The sequence below is a fragment of the Myotis yumanensis genome, unplaced genomic scaffold (assembly GCF_028538775.1).
Source record: "Myotis yumanensis isolate MYYU_CA2020_CCGP unplaced genomic scaffold, mMyoYum1.0.hap1 SCAF_1, whole genome shotgun sequence".
Classification (NCBI taxonomy): domain Eukaryota; kingdom Metazoa; phylum Chordata; class Mammalia; order Chiroptera; family Vespertilionidae; genus Myotis; species Myotis yumanensis.
In genome coordinates, this window is record NW_027223752.1 from 7,315,327 (window position 1) to 7,337,383 (window position 22,057).

The 22,057-nt window shown below is 44.0% G+C and overlaps 1 protein-coding gene across 4 annotated transcripts in view; it reads left to right on the top strand.

The window, feature by feature from the left end:
- The window catches only part of LOC139001445 (WD repeat-containing protein 25-like), a 138,404-nt gene that overhangs the window by 113,700 nt on the left and 2,647 nt on the right, over positions 1 to 22,057 (top strand). For all 4 annotated transcript variants that reach the window (XM_070403038.1, XM_070403039.1, XM_070403036.1 and 1 more), the window contains one exon: positions 21,035 to 21,205. In XM_070403038.1, the coding sequence (XP_070259139.1) occupies positions 21,035 to 21,205 (171 nt within the window). The remainder of the gene's footprint in view (positions 1 to 21,034; positions 21,206 to 22,057) is intronic.

A 22,057-nucleotide genomic window follows, 5' to 3' on the forward strand; every position in this document is an offset into this window, starting at 1 on the left:
TCAACCAACTGCAGATCGAAAACAGTATTTTTCACCTGCTGTTGGCAATCTGCGATGCAGAAGGTACACTGCATGCATTGTTCTATGCCACTTTACATAAGGGACTTGAGCACTTGGGGGTTTTGGGGTCATGGAGTTCGGGATGGGGGGCTGGGACCAATCCTCTGTAGATACTGAAGGACAACTTTATTGTCCTTGTATCCTGTGATCTTATTAAATCCACATCTTAATCCTAGTAGCTTCTTCTTCTTATTATTCTTCTTCTTTTTTTTTTTTTTCCTAGTAGCTCCTTTATAGACTAGAGACCCGGTGTACAAAATTTGTGCATGGGCGGGGTCCCTAGGCCTGATCAGTGATCAGGGCTGGTCAGGTTCCCTGCCTCCCCGCCTCCTCCCCTCTCCCCTCCTCCTCCCCTCGCTGCCATGTCCGCTGGCCACCTAACTTTGGTTCCCCGTCTCAGCCTGGGACCTGGCCCTGATCGGGCGATCAGGACCTGCCAGCCGGAGGGGAGGAACCGGAGGGGCCAACCTCCACCACAGCGGGTGGGCAGAGAGCTGATCGGGGCCTGCGGGATGGGGGAAGGGGCCCGGGAGGTTAGCCGCTGGCCCTGAGGAGGGAGCCGGCCCTTGGCCCCCATGGGAAAGGGGCCGTGTCTGCCGCCACCCACCCCCTGTTCCCTGTCCCAGCCCGGGCCCTGGCCCCCATTAGGTGATCAGGGCCTGCCGGCCAGGGGGAAGGACTGGGAGGTTGGCCAGCAGGCGGCCTGTGGGCTGGGGCAGGCCCTGCATTGAGCGTCTTCCCCCTGGTGGTCAGAGCACGTCATAGCGACCAGTCGTTCCAGTCATTCTGTCCTAATGGTCGCTTAGGCTTGTATATATATATATATCAAGAATTTCCATGTACATGATCATGTTGTCTGTGAATAATACAGTTTTACAGCTTCCTTCCCAATGTGTATTCATTTATTTCTTTTTCTTGCTGTATTGCAATGGCTAACACATCCAGTACAATGTTGAGTAAAAGTGGTGAGAGTGGCCCTAGCCTGTTTGGCTCAGTGGCTAGAGCGTGGTCTGTGGACCAAAGGGTCCCAGGTTTGATTCCAGTCAAGGGCACATACCTCGGTTGCAGGGTATGTGCATGGGGCTCTGGTCGGGGCTCGTGCAGGAGGCAACCAATCAATGTGTTTCTCTTGCATCGATGTTTCTCTGTCTTTTCTTCTCTCTGTCATTCTCCCTAAAACTCAATGGAAAATATCCTTTTGCGAGGATTAACAAAAAATGAAAGTGGTGAGAGTGAACACCCTTGTCTTGTCCCTGATCCTATGGGGAAAACATCCAGTCTTTTATCATAAGAATGATGTTAGCGCTGGCCAGTGCTGTTCAGTGGTTAGAGTGTAGGCTCTTGTAGCAAAAGGTTGAGGGTTAGATTCCTCGTCAAGGGCATGTACCTGGACTGCAGGTTTGATCCCTGGCCCCTGTTGGGGCATGTGCGGGAGGCAACCAATTGATGTGTCTCTCTCACATTGCTGTTTGTTTTTTCTCCTCCCCTCCTCCCTTCCTCCCTTCCACAATCTCTAAAAACCAATGGAAAAAATATCCTCGGGTGAGGATTAGCCAAAAAAAGAAAAAAAAGAATGATGTTAAATGTGGGGTTTTCATAGCTTTCCTAAATCAATATAAGGACGTTGCCTTCTATTTTTAGTTTTCTGAAAACTTTTATCATATATTGGTGTTGAATTTTGTCAAATGGTTATTATCACATCTACATTTTTTTGCTATATTCAGTTACTATGGTGAATTGCATTGATTTTTAAAAAAATGTTAAAAACCGTGCATTTCTGGGATAAACCCTCCTTGGTCATGATGTATTACCAATTCTAGTTGCTAATAATTTGTTATGTATTTTGCATCTCTTTTCATAAAGGTTATTGGTTTATACTTTTTCTTTTTAAAAAAATATATTTTATTGATTTTATACAGAGAGGAAGGGAGAGGGATACAGAGTTTGAAACATCGATGAGAGAGAAACATCGATCAGCTGCCTCCTGCACACTCCCTACTGGGTATGTGCCCGCAACCAAGGTACATGCCCTTGACCGGAATCGAACCTGGGACCCTTGAGTCCGCAGGCCGGCGGTTTATACTTTTTCTTGTGTTGTCTTGGTATGGTTTTGATATGAGATTATATTGGCCTCAAAAAAATGAATTGAGAAACGTTCTCTCCTCACTTTCTGAATATTTGGGTAGGGATTTCTTCCTTAAAGTTTGATAGAATTCACCAGTGGAGGCATCTAGACTCAGGGTTCTTTTTTTGTTGTTGTTGTAAGGTTTTTAATTATAATTTTTTTTAAAAGGTGTATATAGGTCTATTAGATATTCTATTTATTCATTGTTGTAACTTTTTTCTTTCAATGAATTTGTCTACTTCATCAAAATTGTCAAATTATTGTCCTAAAATTGTTGTTAATATCATTTCATTAATTTTTAATGGCTATAGAGTCTTCCTTCCTTCCTGTTGATCTGAATATCAACCTGGTATCACTTCAGTCTGAAGACGTTCCTTTAACATGTCTTGTAGTTCAGAATTCTTGTAGTGGTGAATTCTCTCAGTTTTTGTTTATTAAAAAAAGTCTTTAGGCAGAAAAACAGACACACAGACCAATGGAACAGAATTTAGAGCCTAGAAATAAACCACATGTTATGGGCAAGTAATTTTTTACAAAGGAGCCGAAAACATACAATGGAGAAAAGAAAGCCTCTTCAATAAACGGTGCTGGGAAAACTGGAAAGCCACATGCAAAATAATGACACTAGACTACTGTTTGTCCCCGAATACAAAAGTTAACTCAAAATGGATCAGAGACGTAAGTGTAAGAGTGGAAACAGTAAATTACACAGAAGAAAATATAGGTGCTAAACTTAGGGATCTTGGTCTTAGAGAGGATTTTATGAATTTGACCCCAAAGGCAAGGGAAGTAAAGGGAAACAACAGCTCTGACAAGGGGTTAATATCCAAAATATATAAAGAACTCATAAAACTCAACACCAAACAAAAAATGCACAATCCAATTAAAAATGAGCAAAGGGCTTGGACAGACATTCATTCCCAAGAAGTCATACAGATGGCCATTATGTGGGATATAAAACCGAAAGCAACAAAGAAACAAACAAGAAAAACAAATGAACAACAATTCATAGACTTAGGACAACAGTATGGTGGTTTACCAGGGGGGAGGGGGGTGGGGAATGGTAGCACATATATGGTTCATCCTCACCAGCAATTAGAGAAATGCAAATCCAAACTACAATGAGATACCACCTCACCTAGTAGAATGGCTGTTATCAACAAGACAAGTAATAACAAGTGTCAGAGAGGTTATGGAAGAAAAGGAACCCTCATTGGCTGTCGTTGGGTACAGCCACTGTGGGAAATAGTATGGAGTTCCTCAAACAATTAAGAATAGAGTTACCATATGACCCAGCAACTCCTTTTCTAGGTAACTTCCACAAAAATTTGAAAACATTTATTTGCAAAGGTATATGCATCCCTATGTTCATGACAGCATTATTCATGGCGGTCAAGACATGGAAACAACCCAAGTATCCTTTGATAGATGACTGGATAAAGAAGATGTGGTACATAGACACAGTGGAATACCACTTGGCCATAAGAAAAGATGAAATACTGCCATTTGTGACAATATGGATGGACCTTGAGAATATCGTGCGAAGTGAAATAAGTCGACAGAGAAAGTTAAGACCCATATGATTTCACTCATATGTGGGCTATAAGACTGAAAGCAACAAAGAAACAAACAAGAAAAACAAATGAACAAAAATTCATAGACTTAGACCACAGTATAGTGGGTTCCCAGAGGGAAGGGGATGGGGAATGGTAAAGGTAGAGGAGGCCAAGTACTAGTATATGACGAAGGAAGATCGAACTTCGGTTGATGGGCACACAATACAATATATAGATGATGCATCACAGAAGTATACACTTGAAATCTATATAACGTTATTAACCAATTAAATTTAATTTAAAAAATAAGTAACTGGTAGAGTCTGGGAAAAAAAAAGTGTTTTGCCCTCATTTTTTCCACGTTACATTTATGGAAGTAACATTGACATACAATCAACTGCACATATTTGAAGCGTACATATTTGAGGTTTTGACCTACATATACTAGTATATCCATGAAACCCTGACCACAACCAAGGTAAGTGTTGTATTTGTCACCTTCAGATGTTTTGTGTCCCATTTCTAACTCTTCCTCCTGTCCCTCCATGACACATGTCTTCAGCCAACCCCTGGTCTGTTCCCTGTCATTATAAATTAGTTTAATTTTCTAGAATTTTGGTGTAAATATGGTCATATGATACATACTCTTTTATGTGGCTTTTCCCAGCACAATGACTTTGGGATTGATCCACATGGCTGTATGTATCAATACTAGTTCATCCCTTCATATTGCTAAATATTTCATTATAAGGATACGCTACAGTCTATCCACTTAACCTACTGACAAACATTGGGTTGTTTCCAGTATCTGGTTATTACAAATAAAGTTACTATGAACAGTCACATACAAGCCTTCGTGTGGACACATCCTCTCATTTCTTTGGGTGTTTATGGACTGAATTGTGTACCCCCAATTCATATGTGGAAGCCCCAATGTGACTGTATTTGGAGATAGGGCTTTAAAGAGATAATTCAGGTTAGATGAAAATTTAGATGGAGGCTCTAATACAATAGGACTGGTGTCCTGATAAGAAGAGGAAGGAGCACCAGAGCTTTCTCTGTGCGCCGCACACAGGACAGGCCGCGTGGGGACACAGCAAGAAGGCATCCCCTTCACTTGAAGGAAAGAGGCTCCACCAGAAACCCACCCTCCTGCACCGTGGTCTCAGACTCCCCGCCTCCAGCACTGTGAGAAAATGCGTGTCTGCCGTTTAAGCCCCCGACTCTGCGGCTACCTGTTCTGGCAGCCCTCGCAGACCTGGGGTCAGTCCTAGGATTGGAATGTCTGCGTCATATGCTGGTGGTGTATGTTGGACTTTTAAAGAAACTGCCAGTTTTTCAAATGATTTTATTTTACAATCCCACCAACATTCTGTGAGGGTTCCAGTGCCCGACATCTTACCCAACATTTGGTAGGATCGTTCTTTTTAACTTCAGTCATTGTAAAATATGTGTAGTGTGATTCTCTCACCGTGGTTTTAATTTTGCATTTCCCTGAGGACTAATGATGTTGAACATCTTTTCATGAGCTTATTTGCCATTTTTACATTTTTTTATGAAGTGTCTGTTCAATTTTTTTTTTTTGCCCACTTTAAAAATCAGATTGTTTGTTTTGTGCTACTGAGTTTTGAGATTTCTTTATATATTTTGCATATAAGATGTTTGTCACATGTGTGATTTGCAAATACTTCCTCTCAGTCTATGGGTTGTATTTTCATTCTCATAACAGGTTTTTTGTTTGTTTGTTTGTTTGTTTTGAAGAGCAGATTTTATTTTATTTTTATTTTTTTAAAAATATATTTTATTCATTCTTTACAGAGAGGAAGGGAGAGGGATAGAGAGTTAGAAACATCAATGAGAGAGCAACATCGATCAGCTGCCTCCTGTACACTCCCCACTGGGTATATGCCCGCAACCAAGGTACATGCCCTTGACTGGAATTGAAACTGGGAACCCTGAGTCCGCAGGCCGAAACTCTATTCACTGAGCCAAACCAGTTAGGGCTGAAGAGCAGATTTTAAAACTTTCGATAAATTCCAATTTATCAACTTTTTCTTTTCTGAATCATGCTAGATACTGGTGACGTATCTAAGTAAATTTTGCCTAACCTAAGGTCACAAAGATTTGTTCTTGTTTACTTCCAGAAATTGTATATGTTGTGGCTTTATATTAGTCTGTGGTCCATTTCATATTAATTTTTATATATGGTACAAGTATGGGTGGAAGTTCATGGTTTCGCATATGGATCTTCAGTATTCCTGCAGCACCTGTTGAAAACAGATCTGTGCCCTTATGCCTCTGTGGACTAAATATGTGTAGGTCTGTTTTGTACTCTCTCTTCTGTTCCATTGCTCTCTTTGTCTATCTTATCACCAATACCCCATTGTTTTTATTATTGTAATCATATGATGAGTCATGAAATCGGGTAGTGTAAGTCTTCCATTTTTTTTCAAAATTATTTTGACTATCCTAGTTCTTTGCATTTTAATTTTAAATTTAGAATCACTTTGTATATTTCTACCCCAAAGTGCATGCTTGAACTCTGAATGATATTGCATTTACTAGTACTCTACAGATCAATTGGAGAGAGAATGGAATTTCTTAACAAATTTGAGTCTTCCAATCCATGAACATAGTATACTTCTCCATATATTTGTCTTATTTGACTTCTTTCACCAGTGTTTTCATTTACTGTACAGCTCCTTTACATTTTTTGTAAGGTTTACCCCTAAGTATTTATATTTTTATGTTATTGGAAAACATTATACCCAACAACAGCAGAATACACATTCATTTCAAGAGGTTTATCAATTTTGTTGATCTTTTCAAAGTACCAGATTTTTTGTTTCATCAATTTTTCTCTATTTCTTTTAAAAAAATTATTGATTTATTTTCTTATCTTAGTTATTTCCTCTGCTTAAACCTTGGGTTTAATTTTCTCTTCTTTCTGTAGTTTCTTAAAGTAGAAGTTGAGGTGATTGTTTTGAAATGTATATTCTTTTCCATCATAGATGTCCAGTGCTGTTAATTTCCCTCTAGGTTTTGCAGCTGCATTACATAGCTGTCAATGCATTGTTTTCATTTTTCTTCAGTTAAAAATACTTTCTAATTACCTTTTTCATTTCTTTGTGATCCATGGAGTATTTAGGAATGCTCTTTAGGCTCCAAATACTTGGGAATTTTCCAAATATCTGTTAGTGATTTCTAACTTAACTCCTTTAGAGTCACAAAACACACAGTGCATGTTTAAATCCTTTTAAATTTATTGAGATTTGGTTGATGTCCTACAGCATGATCCATTTTGGTAAATGTTCTGTGAGCACTTGAAAAGAGTGTGTATTCTGTTTGTTGGGTGTAATGATCTACAAATGTCAATTACATTAAGTTGATTGATAGCATTATTCAAGACTTCTCTATCTTCTCTGAAATTTCTATTTGTTCTATTAGTTAAGAATGGCTGGTTAAAATTGGTAACAATGAGAATAGATTTGTCTTACTTACTTTAAAAGTTCTATTAGTTTTCCTTTATTTCTTTTGAAGGTCTGTTATTAGGTACATAAACATTTAGGATTGTTATGTTCTCCAGATGAATTGACTCTTTTATTGAAAAGACCCACTTTGTCCCTGATAATATTCTTTTCTCAGACATCTACTTTGCCTGTTATTACCATAGGCATTCCTGGTTTATTTTGATACCGTTAGTTAGTATGGTGTATCTTTTTCCATCTTTTTACTTTAACCTATTTGTGTCTTTATAAAACATGTTTCTTATCGGCAGCATTTAGTTGGGTATTGATCGTGTATTTTAATTCTACATAGCAATCTTTTCCTATGAAGTGGTTTAGTGTTCTTGTTTTAATTTAGTATAATTATTTTTTAAATATTATTACTCTTATAAACTATATTTTTTATTGATTTCAGAGAGGAAAAGAGGGGGAGAGAGAGGTAGAAACATCAATGATGAGAGAGAATCATTGATCAGCTGCCTTCTTCATGCCCCACATTGGGGATCGAGTCTGCAACCTGGTATGTGCTCTGACTGAGAATCAAACTGTGACCTCCTGGTTCATAGGTCGACGCTTAACTACTGAGCCACTCCAGCCAGGCTAGTGTAATTATTGAGATAGTTAGATTTAAATCTATCATCCTGCTGGTTTTTATTTGTTCCATCTATTCTTTTTGACATTTTTTTCTGTCCTCTCTTTCTCTTAGATTAATTCAGTATTTTTAATGATTTCATTTTATCTTCTTTGTTGCTTTATTATCTGTAGCATTGTGTCGTGCTTTATTTTTTGTGGTTGCTTTAGAGTTTATAGTATACTTCTTTACCTTATCAGTCTGCTTTCAAATCATATTACATCTCTTATTGTATTGTATAAGAACCTTACAACAATAGACAAATTTTCAACTTTTCTCCTCAGGGTCTTTGCACTGTTGCTGGCACACATTTTCCTTCTATGTATATTAAAAGTCCCACAATACTATTTTTTCTGGAAACAGAAAATTATTTAAAGAATATTTTAATGATCAAAAAGTATTTTCTATTTCCTTATATATTTACTACGGTACTGGAGGCCCGGTGCAAGAATTCATGCACCTGTGCAGTCCCTTGGCCTGGCCTGTGGGATCAGGCCGAAACCTGCTCTCCGACATCCCCTGAGGGATCCTGGATTGTGAGAGGGTGCAGGCCAGGCTGAGGGACCCCACCAGTGCACGATTGGGGCTGTGGAGGGACATGGGAGGTTGGCCAGCGGACTCAGTCCTGATTGGCCGGACCGCAGCAGCAAGCTAACCTACCGGTCGGAGCGTCTGCCCCCTGGTGGTCAGTACACGTCATAGTGACTGGTCTACCAGTTGACTGTATGCCCCCTGGTGGTCAGTGCACATCATAGCGAGCAGTTGAGTGGCCTTAGCATACCAATAACATATTATGCTTTGATTGGTTGAATGGATGACCGAACACTTACCATATTAGGCTTCTATTATATAGGATTTCTATTCCTTTTCATTATTTTGTGTAGATTTGGATTTGGTATAATTTCCTTTCTACCTTAAGGACTTAAAATTTTTGTTTTCAACAGTCATGTATATTTCAAAGAACTTAATTGAAAAAAATGGTCTTTTATACTTACTTATCCAATTAGATACCATATACCTTGCTTTTCCTTCACTCCTGAATTTCCAAGTTTTCCTCTGGTATTATTACTCTTCAACCTGAAGAACTTCCTTTTGCATCTGTTGATGACAGAACAGATCTGTTGATGACAAATTTACTTATTTTTTTTCCATCTATCAAGATTGGTATTTTGCCTTTATTCCTAGAGGGTACTTTTGCTGTCTATAAAATTCTGGGTTGGGCACTCCTTTCTTTCACCATTTTCAATGTTTTCCACTATTTTTTTTTTTTTACTTCTATAGTTTCTGATAAGAAATCCATAGCATTTCAAATTATTTTAATGTAATGCTTCATTCCCCATCCCTACCCCCACCCATGAGGTGGTTTCAATATTTTTTTCATTGAGGTTTTTCGAAGTTTGAATGTGTCGGGGCTTGGTGTTTTCTTTGAGTTTATCTTTTTTGTGGCTTGCTGAGCCTCTTGACTCTAAATTTATGTCTTTCACCAAATGTGGGCACTTTAGTCAGTATTTCTGCAAGTATATACATATAAATTGACATACACACAGACGTATACATGCACTGCTCCACTGACAAAAATGTTTAACCTTCTGCTATTATCCCACAGGTCCCTACGACTTCGTTCATTTCTGTTTCTATCTACAAGTTCACTGAGTCTTTTTTATTTCCCGTTTTGTTATTGGGTTTATCCCATGATTAAAAAAAATACTTTCAGTTCTAAAATTTCTATTTAAAAATATAATTCCTGGCCCTAGCCAGTTTGGCTCAGTGGATAGAGCATTGCCATGCAAACTAAAGGGTCCTGGGTTCGATTCCGGCAAGAGCACATACCCGGGTTGTGGGTTCGATCCCCAGTGCGGAGTATGCAGGACGCAGCTGATCAATGATTCTCATCATTGATGTTTCTATCTCTCTCTTCCTCTCCCTTCCTCTCTGAAAACTATAAAAATATTTTCTTAAAAATTATATATATATAGATATATATATAAAACTATAAAAACGTATTTAAAAATTATATATCTATATATCTATATATATATATATATAAATAAATTTCTGTTTATCTGTTGAGGTCATCTATCCATTTATTTCAAGAATGTTTATCTCATTGAGGATTATTAGAATAGCTGTTTAAATGTGTCTGATAATTCCAAGATCTGGATCATTTCAGGGCTGGCAATGTTTTATTTTTCTCATGGTTACTATTTACATTTTTCTGGTTCTTTACATGTCAAGTAACTTAGGAACACATCCTGCAGATGTTTAGCATTATATTGTCAGATCCTGGGTCCCGTAAAATCCTGTGGACAATAGTGATTTGTTTGTCTCAATGGGCAACCAACCCAGTTAGATTCAGGGAGCAAGTGTTGCTCTCCTTGTGTGGGCAGTGGTTCCACTTCAGTGTTCAGAACCTTTGTGATGCTGAGTGCTAGTCTCAGACTTAGGCAGTGGTTCTGTGGTGCTTCCCTACTTAAAGCTTGAGCTGTGCTTCTCGGACTGGGTCACACACCTGTCGCTTAAGGACTGCCCTGGGGTGCACATCAGTTCATACACAGAGGGAGAGGGTTCCCTTCTCACCTCTCTCCTCTGCGGAGTTTCTCCCTCAGTCTGTCTCCCCAGGGTTAGCCTTCTGCTGTGTCACATGGTGACCACACTGGAATCCCTCCCACGGAAAACTGGCTAACTTTGGAGAAAATAGTGGGAAAACAACATGGATTTTCCTCTTACAATAAGGCCACTTTGCCCCAGTTCTTTGGTTCGGATCCTCTCCTCTGGGTTCCAGGCACTTGTACCGCATGCCAGAGCAGCGTGGTTCTGTTCTGGGCAGGGCTGGGAGAACGAGACGGACATAGTTTTACAATTTCCAATGTTCTCTGGTTACAGAGACGCCCTCCCCCCCTTTTTTTTGTCTCTTTGGCCAGAATGGTGGATTTATTTCAGAATTTTTGCCACTATTATAATTCCTAAAATCATTCAGTCTGTGAGTCAGTGTCAGCAATTAAAACATGCCCCCCCCCCAAATATAAGTAAAAACCCCAAACTGAAAATCCCACAGACTTAGAGCCTCACTTGCCATATTGGTTTTTCTTCACATATCGACTTCGTCCCCCTAACCCACCTGCTATTACTTTTTAGGCTTCAAGTTTGCATTGTGAATTTTGTCCAGAGTTCCTACTTGTAATTTGTGATAGAGGGTGAGAGGCCATTGTGGGTTTATTCCCTTTGGGGTTCAAACTAGATTTTGTTTATTTAAAAAAGTCAGCCTTTCCCCTTTCTAGTATGGTTGGAATAATGTCCATTGCTGTGCTCTTCTAGTTCACTAATGTTTCCTCCTGCCGTGTCTCATCTGACATTAATCCCACTCAAGGTATCTTTCATCTCAGCGCTGTGTGTTCCATGTCTAGAAGGTCCTCGGGGTTCTCCTCCATCCTCCATGTCTCACTGGGCTTGACCAGTCTCTCCTCTACCTTCGTAAACAGGTGCTATGTGGTTATAACAACTGTCGCAATGCCCGGGTCTGTCATCTGTCACTTGCGGATTTAGCTGGTAAGAGACAGAATCTGAGGCTGTGGTTGGTCGTTGTTCCTGGGCTCCTTCCACGGTCACAGCTAGGAAATGGTTTTGTTGTTAAGAAAAAATGCATCATTGGTAGTACTGGTTTTTCCCATTCAAATTTAGGATTACAGAACTTTTCTTTGGCTTCTTTGCTTTTATATATTTTTTATTTCTTTTACACGGAAAATTTTTATTTCTGTCTCTCTTAACACAATTTTTTTTTTTTTTTTGGTATATTGACACTAGCAATTTCATGACTAAAAGCAGTTTAAGATTTCTCTCAGTTCTTTTTGTCCACAGTGCATATCTAATTAGGGTTTACCATCAAATTACTGTTCATAATGTATATTCAACTAAGGACCTACCATTAAATTACTGTGCTTTCACATCTCCCAGAATAAATCCTATTTATGTGATTAAGCTACTAGCTCAATTCTTGATTTGTTTCATTTGCTTAATTTTTCTTTCACATTTTAGAGACCGTTTTTTAAGTTAATTTTGTTGTGTAATGTTATAAAATATGTACATTGTTCTAGAGAAGGGATTGGAAAACTACAGCTCTTGGGTCCAATCTGGTTTACATTTTTAAACGGCTGTCACACACACACACACACACACACACACACACGAGCGCGCGCGCGCACACACACACACGCCACAGTGACTGTATGGGGCCCATAAACCCTAAAATATTTACTGTTTGGCCCTTTACAGAAATTTTCTAACTTCTACCCCCAACCCGCTCCTCCATTTCATTCTCTTCCTCTAGAGCAGTGGTTCTCAACCTGTGGGTCGCGACCCCTTTGGTGGTCGAACGACCCTTTCACAGGGGTCGCCTAAGACCATCGGAAAACACATATATCATTACATATTGTTTTTGTGATTAATCACTATGCTTTAATTATGTTCAATTTGTAACAATGAAATTGGGGGGTCACCACAACATGAGGAACTGTATTAAAGGGTCCCGGCATTAGGAAGGTTGAGAACCACTGCTCTAGAGTCTAGAGCAGCCATGGGCAAACTATGGCCCGTGGGCTGGATCCAGCCCGTTTGAAATGAATAAAACTAAAAAAAAAAAAAGACCGTACCCTTTTATGTAATGATGTTTACTTTGAACTTATATTAGTTCACACAAACACTCCATCCATGCTTTTGTTCCGGCCCTCCGGTCCAGTTTAAGAACCCATTGTGGCCCTCGAGTCAAAAAGTTTGCCCACCCCTGCTCTAGAGGCTGACTTATTCCTTTACTTTCTGATTTATCTTCCTACTGCTTTTAATGTAAGCAAACACATACATATATTCATAGCGTCTCTTCTAGTTACCTCCCACCTGCTTTTCTCCCACATTGCTTTTGTCCCTGAGCAGCGAGTCTGGAGGTCACCCCACAGCAGGCAGGGAGGTGGGCCTCCTTTCTCTTCCAGCTGCTGCGCATTCCGCATTCCGGAGTGGGATTGCTGGGCTTTATTTAACCGGTTCCTTCCTGGTGTTTATTTCGGTTCCTCTAATTTTTTATTCTTAAAGTCGTGGGAGTTTGGCCAGCGTCGCTTCGGGACTGGTCCCTGCGGGGGACTGCAGGTCAGGCAGGGGCGGGGGACGAGTCACGTGCCACCGTGTCGGTGGCCCCGGTTCTCTGCACAGGGATCGCACCACTCGCCCTTCTCTCACTGATGCCCACGGCCACCTAACGAGGAGTGTGGCCGAACGTTTGGAGTTTGCTGATTTGATAGGTGAGGAATGATATCTTTGTGTCATTTAAATGGTCATTTCCAATGAGCAGGGGCAAAGGACCAACTACATTTCCTTTTATTGACCTTCCTGTTCACTTTTCTTGCTCACTTTTTTGTGGAACTCTTGGTCACTTTCACTGTATTTAGGGATAGTGACCTTTGCTTCTAATATAGGTTGCAAATATTTCTCCCATTTGTCTTTTTTACTCTACTTATTTGTTTCCTTGTTTTTATGGCACACCACAGTGATGATGATGATGATGATGATGATGATGATGATGATGATTTTCCTGTAGGTAAATCTACCCATCTTTCATCTTACTGCTTCTGGCCCTGGAGTCCTAGCCAGGAAGGTTTCTCCAATCCCAGACTGTGGAAAAGTCAGTCACCTTTTCTTCTCATGTTTTTGTAGTGTCTTTTTAAAGTTCTGGTCCTTTTCACATTTACTGACAGCACACTCTGCGTGCACACTGTTCTGTGTTTGGCCACTTTCCCTGTGTGAATTGAAGCAGCAGAAAGGGGCCCTTACCCACTCCTCCAGTTTGCCAGCGTTGCTTCGAGACTGGTCCCTTCAGAGGGGGCTGCAGGCCAGGCGCATGGTGGACAGTCATGTGCCTGACCCCCACTTGTGTTTCCACTCATCCCTTGGTGCAGATATTCATTCAGTACACCCTGCCGATGCAGAGACCCTGGCATCGCAGCATTTGAAAGAGACCAGCATGTGCATTTCCAGGGAGAAGGAATTGAGATTGCGGGGGCGGGGAGGGATTTGCCAGGGACTCTTGGCTCCATCCTGGGGACTCGCTCCTGCCGGTGGGGGAAGGGAAGGTCCATGAGCGTCTGCCGCGTGGTGGCCACCGAGCCAGCCTACCGCCTCTGTTACTCCCAAGCCAGAGGTCCTGTCACTGTCCCCACCTTCACATGTGGGCCTGAAGCAGGGAGAGGCCCTGCAGCCAGTAATAGGCCGCCGGGCTCCAGTACCGGCATCTGCCTCCCCCGGGGAAGGCGAGGCCCCCGCTAGCCTTGCCAGGGATGTGGCATGGAGCACGGTCGCTCTGCCCTCCCCTCCTGCCCCACCGTGGCCTCAGAGCTCCTCGGAGAATCAGTTTGCCTGTGACTGCGTGTCCCAGCCATTGGCGCTCCCTGGGCATGAACGCCGTCCCCGGCGCCTGCTGGAGCTGGTGGCAGCAGCTCCGTGGGCGTTGCCTCAGCCCCGAGTGCCAGCAAGTGCTGGCAGCCAGAGGCTGCGCTCACTACTTTTCAAGTTGTTCTTTTGTTCATTCATCCGTTTGTGTATCCACGCATCCCTCGTGCAGATAGATACTCATTCAGCACACCCTGCCGATGCCTGCAGCGTGCCGCCCCGTGCTGGCCAGGGGCGCCCCAGGCGTGGGGCAGATGTCTGTCCCCAGGGGCTCAGGTCCTGGTGCTGGGCAGGGGGTGGGGAGCCCAGAGCAGTGTCTCCCCTCACCTTTCCTTCAGCTTTGGGTGCGGTGAGGGCAGCTGGTGCCCGCAGTGCTGAGAGGCGCCAGAGACCAGACCCCGAGAGGGAAGGGCTCCCCTGGGCACATGTGTCAGCTGCCCAGCCAGGCCCACGCCTCGCCTACACCCCGACCTCACGCCCCTTGAAGAGGCTGGGACCCAAGGAAGGGAAAGCGAGCCCTCGGGCGGACCCCGGAGCCCAGCCATCAGGTGTGTGGGGGGCACGCAGCTGGCGGGTTTTCGGGCATCAGGTAGCTTTCATCAGCACTGACTGCGCCATGACCAGCCTCCCCCTCTCCCAGAGCCCTAGGCCTTGGCCCCGGAGGTGCTTCCCAGTGAGGCTGGTTGCCAGGGCGTCTGGGAGGCTCCCCGTGGATCCAGCTAGTTAGGCCCGGAGCGCCCCCGGCCAAGCCAGCTGTCGGTGTGATGACAGTTGCCATAAAACCCACCAACGAGACACGCGAGCGGCTCCTCCGCGGGCCGGTAAATCACCTTCCGGGCCATCGCTTCCCAGGGCAGCCGCCGGCACGGCGCATTGGCGGGATCGCCCATCACACCCCTTGTTCCCAGCCCTTGGAGTTTATGGCGCCTCATGAATCAGGCCATTTCCCTCCTTCGCAGGAAACGTCCGGAACCGCGGGCTCGTTCTCCTGGGAAAGGTGGGTTTGGTGGCGGGTGGTGTGTGGGTGGGCGCCCGGTGGCTCTGGGCCGATGTGCGAGGCCGGCTCCTGCTTCTCTCTGGGCCCTCCCGCCGCCAGTGGCCGGCACTGAACAGGCACAGGGTGAGTGGCAGGGCCCTTCTCCTCCTCCACCCCCTCCTGGGTCAGTGTGTGTCCCAAGGGGGCGCCTGGGGACCGAGGTACTGCGGTGGGGCGAGGGGCTGAGGTGCAAAGGCTACCCCTGCCCCCAGGGGCGGCCAGTCCTGCCTGCGCAGCACGTGTGGGTGCCCGTGAACGGCCTGTCTCTGGCTGGTGGGGCTCGGGGCTGCTGCTGCCCCTACATCTGGGGAGGGGGGAAGCGTCTCCGTGCACGAGCCATGTCCAGGGACACGAGTCCAGCCGCACTTAGCCTCTCTAGGACGGCTGCCCGGCCATCTCTGAGCCCGAGCCCGTGAGAGAGGCTTCAGGAAAGGGGGGCGGAAGGTGGGCAGGCCCCAGGTGGCCCAGGCGAGGGAGGCAGGGGGTGCCTAGTGGGGGAGGAGGAATGGCTCTGGGAATGGGAGGAGCAGATGGATTTAGACCCAATAAAGAGGTTACTTAGGAGCCAAGGTGAGGGGGCCTCCCCATCATCCCTTCCCTCCCCTTCCTTCCTTCCAGGGCCCTTCCTTCCAGAGTAGATTCTAAACACGCCGGGGGTGGCACTGCCTGTGATGGGACGGATGTGCAGGCTCATCAGAGCAGATGTTGGGGGTGCCACACCCTCCCAGGCCCTAGGCCGCTGCCCCAGCCCAGACTGGGCAGGTGCGGGCCTCTGGTCAGCAGCACAGCCGCTGTGCCTCCTGGCTGACCCGGCTTCCCCCCCATCCCACACTCAGGGGGCTCAGGACCCCAGGGAGGCAAGTGGGCCTGCGGGGCCTAGGGAGGCAGGGAAGGAGAGCAGCAGGGATGCCCTCTCTTCTGCCCCAGACCACCCCTCAGCTTCAGGGGCCCACCCAGAAGTCACCCTGCCTGGGGGCTGCTTCTGAAGAGGCTCGGAGAAGAGCAGTCATTTGTCGCCCACCCTCCCAGGAATGTGTCCCCACACTGACCGAGGCAGGAATTGTCCGGCAGGAGACTGGGGTGTGGGCCCCAGGGAAGCAGCTGGGGCTGGGAGAAGCTCCACCACTCCTGGCCCTGTGGTCTTGGCAAATCCCTGCATCTCTCTGAGCCTCAGTGTTCCTCATCTGCAGAATGGGTCTCCAAGTCGTTTACCCCCCCGCCCCCCCCCCAGTCTAAATTGGATTGATGGAGTGCTGCATTTAATGGGAATTTGACATACGGACATTTGAAAGAGGAGGATAGAAAAGTCTGTAACATTTGAGAGGCTGTGAACTCCACTTTACAAAAAAATTGTCAAGATGGCTCAGCGTTGGGCTGCGGTTCGGGTGAACTGTTCATGCGGTGGCCGCATGGTGGCGCCCTGGGAGCTGATGAATAGGCGGCCAGGGCAGCAGGCAGGCCAGAGGCGCAAGGGCCCTGACTGCAGTTTCAAGTAGAATCTTTTGTGAGTTTGTTAAGTGGAGGTTCTTGTTAGTCTCCGCCCCTCCCTGGCTCTGCCCCGCACCTGTCGCTGCCAAACCAGTTGTCTTAGAACAGCAGGTGAAGGTGATAAAATGCTCTGAAGAAGGCAGAACAACTGCTGGATACTTAATCACATTAGTTTACGAGGCAGGAGGCTTTGGAATATTGGCGATGATGCTAAGATAGAAAATGTCTTTACATCATAGATATACAAAGGATCATACTAGAATATTATGAAAGACTATATGCCACCAAATTCAATAACCTAGAAGAAATGGATTGGTTCCTAAAAATATCTAACCTTCCTAGTCTAAAACATGAAGAATTGGAAAATCTAAATAGACTGATCAGCAGTGAGGAAATTGAAACAACCATCCAGAACCTCCCCCAAAAATAAAAATCCAGGACCAGATGGCTTCACTAGTGAAATCTACCAAATTTCAAAGAAGATTTAAAGCCTATTCTTCTCAAACTCTTACAGAAAATTGAAGAAGAGACACTACTTCCTAACAAATTCTATGAAGCCAGTATATCCCTGATACCAAAACTTGGCAAAGATAACACGAAAGAAGAAAACTATAGACCAATATCTCTGATGAATACAAATGCAAAAATCCTAAACAAAATACTAGCAAATCAAATCCAACAGTACATCCAAAAAATAATACATCACGATCCAGTGGGGTTTATTCCAGGGGCACAAGGATGGTTCAACATATGAAAATCAATCAATGTAATAGGCCACATTAACAAAAGAAAGGATAAAAATGATATGCTCTTATAATAGATGCAGAAAAAGCATTTGATAAGATACAACATCCATTTATGATGAAAACACTCACTAAAATAGTAATAGGAGGAAAGTACCTCAACATAATAAAGGCCATATATGATAAACTCTCAGCTAATATACTCAGTGATGAAAAACAACATTTTCCCTCTAAGATCAGAAATAAAACAAGGATGTCCACTCATCACTCTAATTCAACATAGTGCTGGAAGTCCTAGACAGAGGAATAAGGCAAGAGAAAGAAATAAAAGGCATCCAAATAGGGAAGTAAGATGTCAAACTGTCACTTTTTGAAGGTGACATAATTTTGTATATAGAAAACCCTAAAGACTCCACTAGAAAACTCTTAGAAACAATAAACAAATATAATCAAGTTGCAGGATACAAAATCAGTTTGCAAAAATCTGTTGCCTTCCTGAATACTAACAACAAAATTTCAGGGGAAAAAAAGAAAAAAATTTCCTTTTGAAATTGTAACCAAAAGACTAAAATACCTAGGAATAAATTTAACAAAGAATGTGAAAGACCTATATACTGAAAATTACAAAGCATTATTAAAAGAAATTGAAAAAAACACAACAAAATGGAAAAATATCTTGTGTTCATGGATTGGAAGAATCAACATAGTTAAAATAGCTGTATTACGCAAAGCAATATACAGATTTAAAGCAATCCCCATCAAAATCCCAATGTCATTTTTAAAAGAAATAGAATGAGAAATCATCAGATTTGTATGGAACCACAAAAGATCCCGAATAGCCAAAGTAATCCTGAGAAAAAAGAACAAAACTAGAGGTATCAAGCTACCTGACTTCAAATTATACTACAGAGCCACGATAATCAAAACAGAATGGTATTGGCAGAGAAACAGACATACAGATCAGTGGAACAGAATAGAGAGCTCAGCTTTAAAACCAAATGTACTAGTACATGGAGAGATAATTTTCATATATATATTATTGATTTCAGAGAGGAAGGGAGAGGGAAAGAGAGAGATAGAAACATCAATGATGAGAGAGAATAATTGATCAGCTGCATCCTACATGCCCCACACTGAGGATCGAGCCCACAACTCAGGCATGTGCCCTGACGGGGAATTGAACCATGACCTCCTGGTTCATAGGTCGACACTCAACCACTGAGTCACTCCAGCTGGGCTGGACAGATCATTTTCGACAAAGGAGCCAGACACACACAATGGAGTAAAGATAGTCCCTTCGATAAATGGATCTGGGAAAACAGGAAAGCCACATACAAAGGAATGAAACTGGATTGCAATTTGTCCCCATGTACAAAAATTAATTTGAAATGGACCAAAGACCTAAATAGAAGACCCAAACAATAAGTGACATAGAAGAAAATATAGATACCAAACTTATGGACCTTGGTCATAGAGAACATTTTATGAACTTGACCCCAGAGGCAAAGGAAGCAAAGGCAAAACTAAATGAATGGGACTAAAACTAAAAAGCTGTTGCACAGCAGAAGAAACTGACACCAAAACAAAGAGGCAGCCAACCAGATGGGGGATGATATTTGCTAACAGTAGCTTCAACAAAGGTTTAATTTCCAAAATATATAAAGAACTCATAACACTCAACATCAAACAAGCAACCAAGCCAATCACAAAGGGGCAGCGGACCTGAAAACACTCCTCTCCCAGTAAGACAGATGAAGAGCCAACAGATACATTGGAAAGATGTTCAGCCCCACTGGCAATCAGGGAAATGCAAATCAAAACTACAGTGAGATACCACCTCACACCTGTTAGAGTGGCCATTATCAACAAGACAAGCCATAACAAGTGTCGGGGAAGTTGTGGGAAAAAAGGGAACCCTATCCACTGCTGGTGGGCAGGTAGACTGGTATAATCGCTATGGGAAGCAGTCTGGCGACGCCTCAAACAATTAAGAATAGAGCTACCATATGACCAGCAATCCCTCTCCTGGGGATATACCCCCAAACCTCAAAAACATGTCTTCACGAACATATATGCACCCCTATATTCATGGAAGCAGTATTTACGGTGGCCAAGACATGGGAACCACCAAAGTGCTCTGCAGTAGAGGACTGGATACAGAAGCTGTGATACATGCACACAATGGAATACTACTCAGCCGTGAGAAAGCATGAAACAGCGCCATTTGCAACAACAGGGATGGACCTTGAGAACATTATGCTAAGTGAAAGAAGTCAGACAGAAAAAGCTAAGAACCATGTGACTTCACTCATATGTGGGATATAAAACTGAAACTCGTGAACACAAACAGCAGTGTGGTGGTTGCCAGAGGGAAGGGGTGGGGGGAGGAGGGGGTCCTAATAGATGGTGATGGGAGATGTGACTTTGGGTGGTGGGCACACGGTGCAATATACAGACCTTATAACATAGAAACCCACACCTGAAACCTGTATGTTCATGTTGACCAATGGCACCCCAATTTAATATAAAAAAATAAAGGGAAACATGGCTCTAAATAAATAAATGAATAAATAAATAAGTAAGTAAATAAATCAGACTGCTGATAGCTCTGCTACGCTCTTGCACCCTACAATTAGTTATGGGAATAAAAAGCTGAGCCTTGACCCCCCTCCCCCCAATGTCTAAGCTAACCTGCACAATGGTTCTGGCTTTATGGTCTCCAAGAACTTTCACTGCCAGCAACACAGCTTCTCCTCCAGGGCAATAGGCTGGGACTTTGTGAACTTGAATTTTGTGCCATCTTCAGAAGCAAGAATGACTCCAGGTTGATGGACATCCCTGATGCCCCTTGGGTGCCCTTGGCTGGGCGCAGGCCCTTCCCTCAGCTTGCCGCTCTCTAGGGGACTGGTCTGACCAGGGATCATCACACCTCCCCAGGCCCCAGTGTGGGGTGAGTGTGGGAGGGGGACTCTCCACGAGGAGGCGCTATCAGGCAAGGCTGTGGGAGGTGTGGGTAGGTCAGAGCAGACAGACATTTTCCTGGTGGAATCTGAGGGCCCCAGGTCTCCCTGCAGCAGCCCCCAACTCCACAGCTCGGGCTGCTCAGCTGGGCACCTTGTCCCACACCAGTGATGGCGAACCTATGACATGTGTGTCAGAGGTGACACGCAAACTCATTTTTTTTGTTGATTTTTCTTTGTTAAATGGCATTTAAATATATAAAATAAATATCAAAAATATAAGTCTTTCTTTTACTATGGTTGCAAATATCAAAAAATTTCTATATGTGACACGGCACCAGAGTTAAGTTAGGGTTTTTCAAAATGCTGACACGCCGAGCTCAAAAGGTTCGCCATCACTGTCCCACACGGCCTTCCCTGAGCCCCTGCCCTCTGACTCCCTGCGGAGGCCTGCCCAGTGCTCCTGGGCCCACCAGCCTGACAGGCGCCCACTCTTGCAGGTAGTGAGAAGCTACAAGGCGACCATCCAGCAGACCTTGGACATCCTCTTCCTCCAGGAAGGCTCTGAGTTTCTGAGCAGCACAGATGCTTCGAGCCGAGACTCTGCCGATCGTACCATCATCGCCTGGGATTTCCGGAGCTCCGCCAAAATCTCCAACCAGATCTTCCATGTGAGAAACCCTATTGCATTGCTTTCTGCTTCAGCCCCGTGTAGCCCTCGGTTGTCTGGGGTCCCAGATCACTTCCTGTGGGAGACGGTTCAGTAGGCAGGATCTTTGCAGACAGATTGGCTGCCTGAAATTTCTCGGGCAGGGGAAGGCGAGTGTAAGTCCACTGGCTCCATATGACAGTATCTCCCTAACTGTCCTCCCACTCATACCCGCCTGTACAGCCACCCCACAGGGTGAGGGTGTGGAGGGGCAGCCAGTAAAGATGGACTGGTAGATGGCCGAGCAGCTCGAGATACCCCTACCCTTTCTCTGCCACCCCAGCCAGCCATGGAACTCCGCCCTCCTTTGCTGAGTGGCTTTGGCAGGAGCTGTGACTCAGGAGTTCAAGCAGAGAAACTCGAGTTAGACCACCTGAGTGATGGTCCTGGATCCACCACCGACAAACGGGGGCCTGGGCCCATTACTTAGCCGTTTAGATTCTCATTGTCCTCTTAGCAAATTGAGGATGAGAATATTACTTGCCTCATAGAGTGGTTTTGAGAATTTAAAGAACACTTATTAAGGGTCTAGAATGGTGCCAGGTACAGGGATTGCTTCATAAATGCATTACCCATATTATCACCATCATCACCACTGTCACCACCACCGCCATCATCATCACTATCACCACCATCACTATCATTACTAATCACCATTATCACTGTGATCACCAGCACCATCATCATAACTATCACCATGATCACCATCATCACCACCATCCCTATCGTTATCATCACCATCATCACTATATAACTATCATCATCATAACTATCACCATTGTCACCATCGTCACCATCACTATCATTATCATCA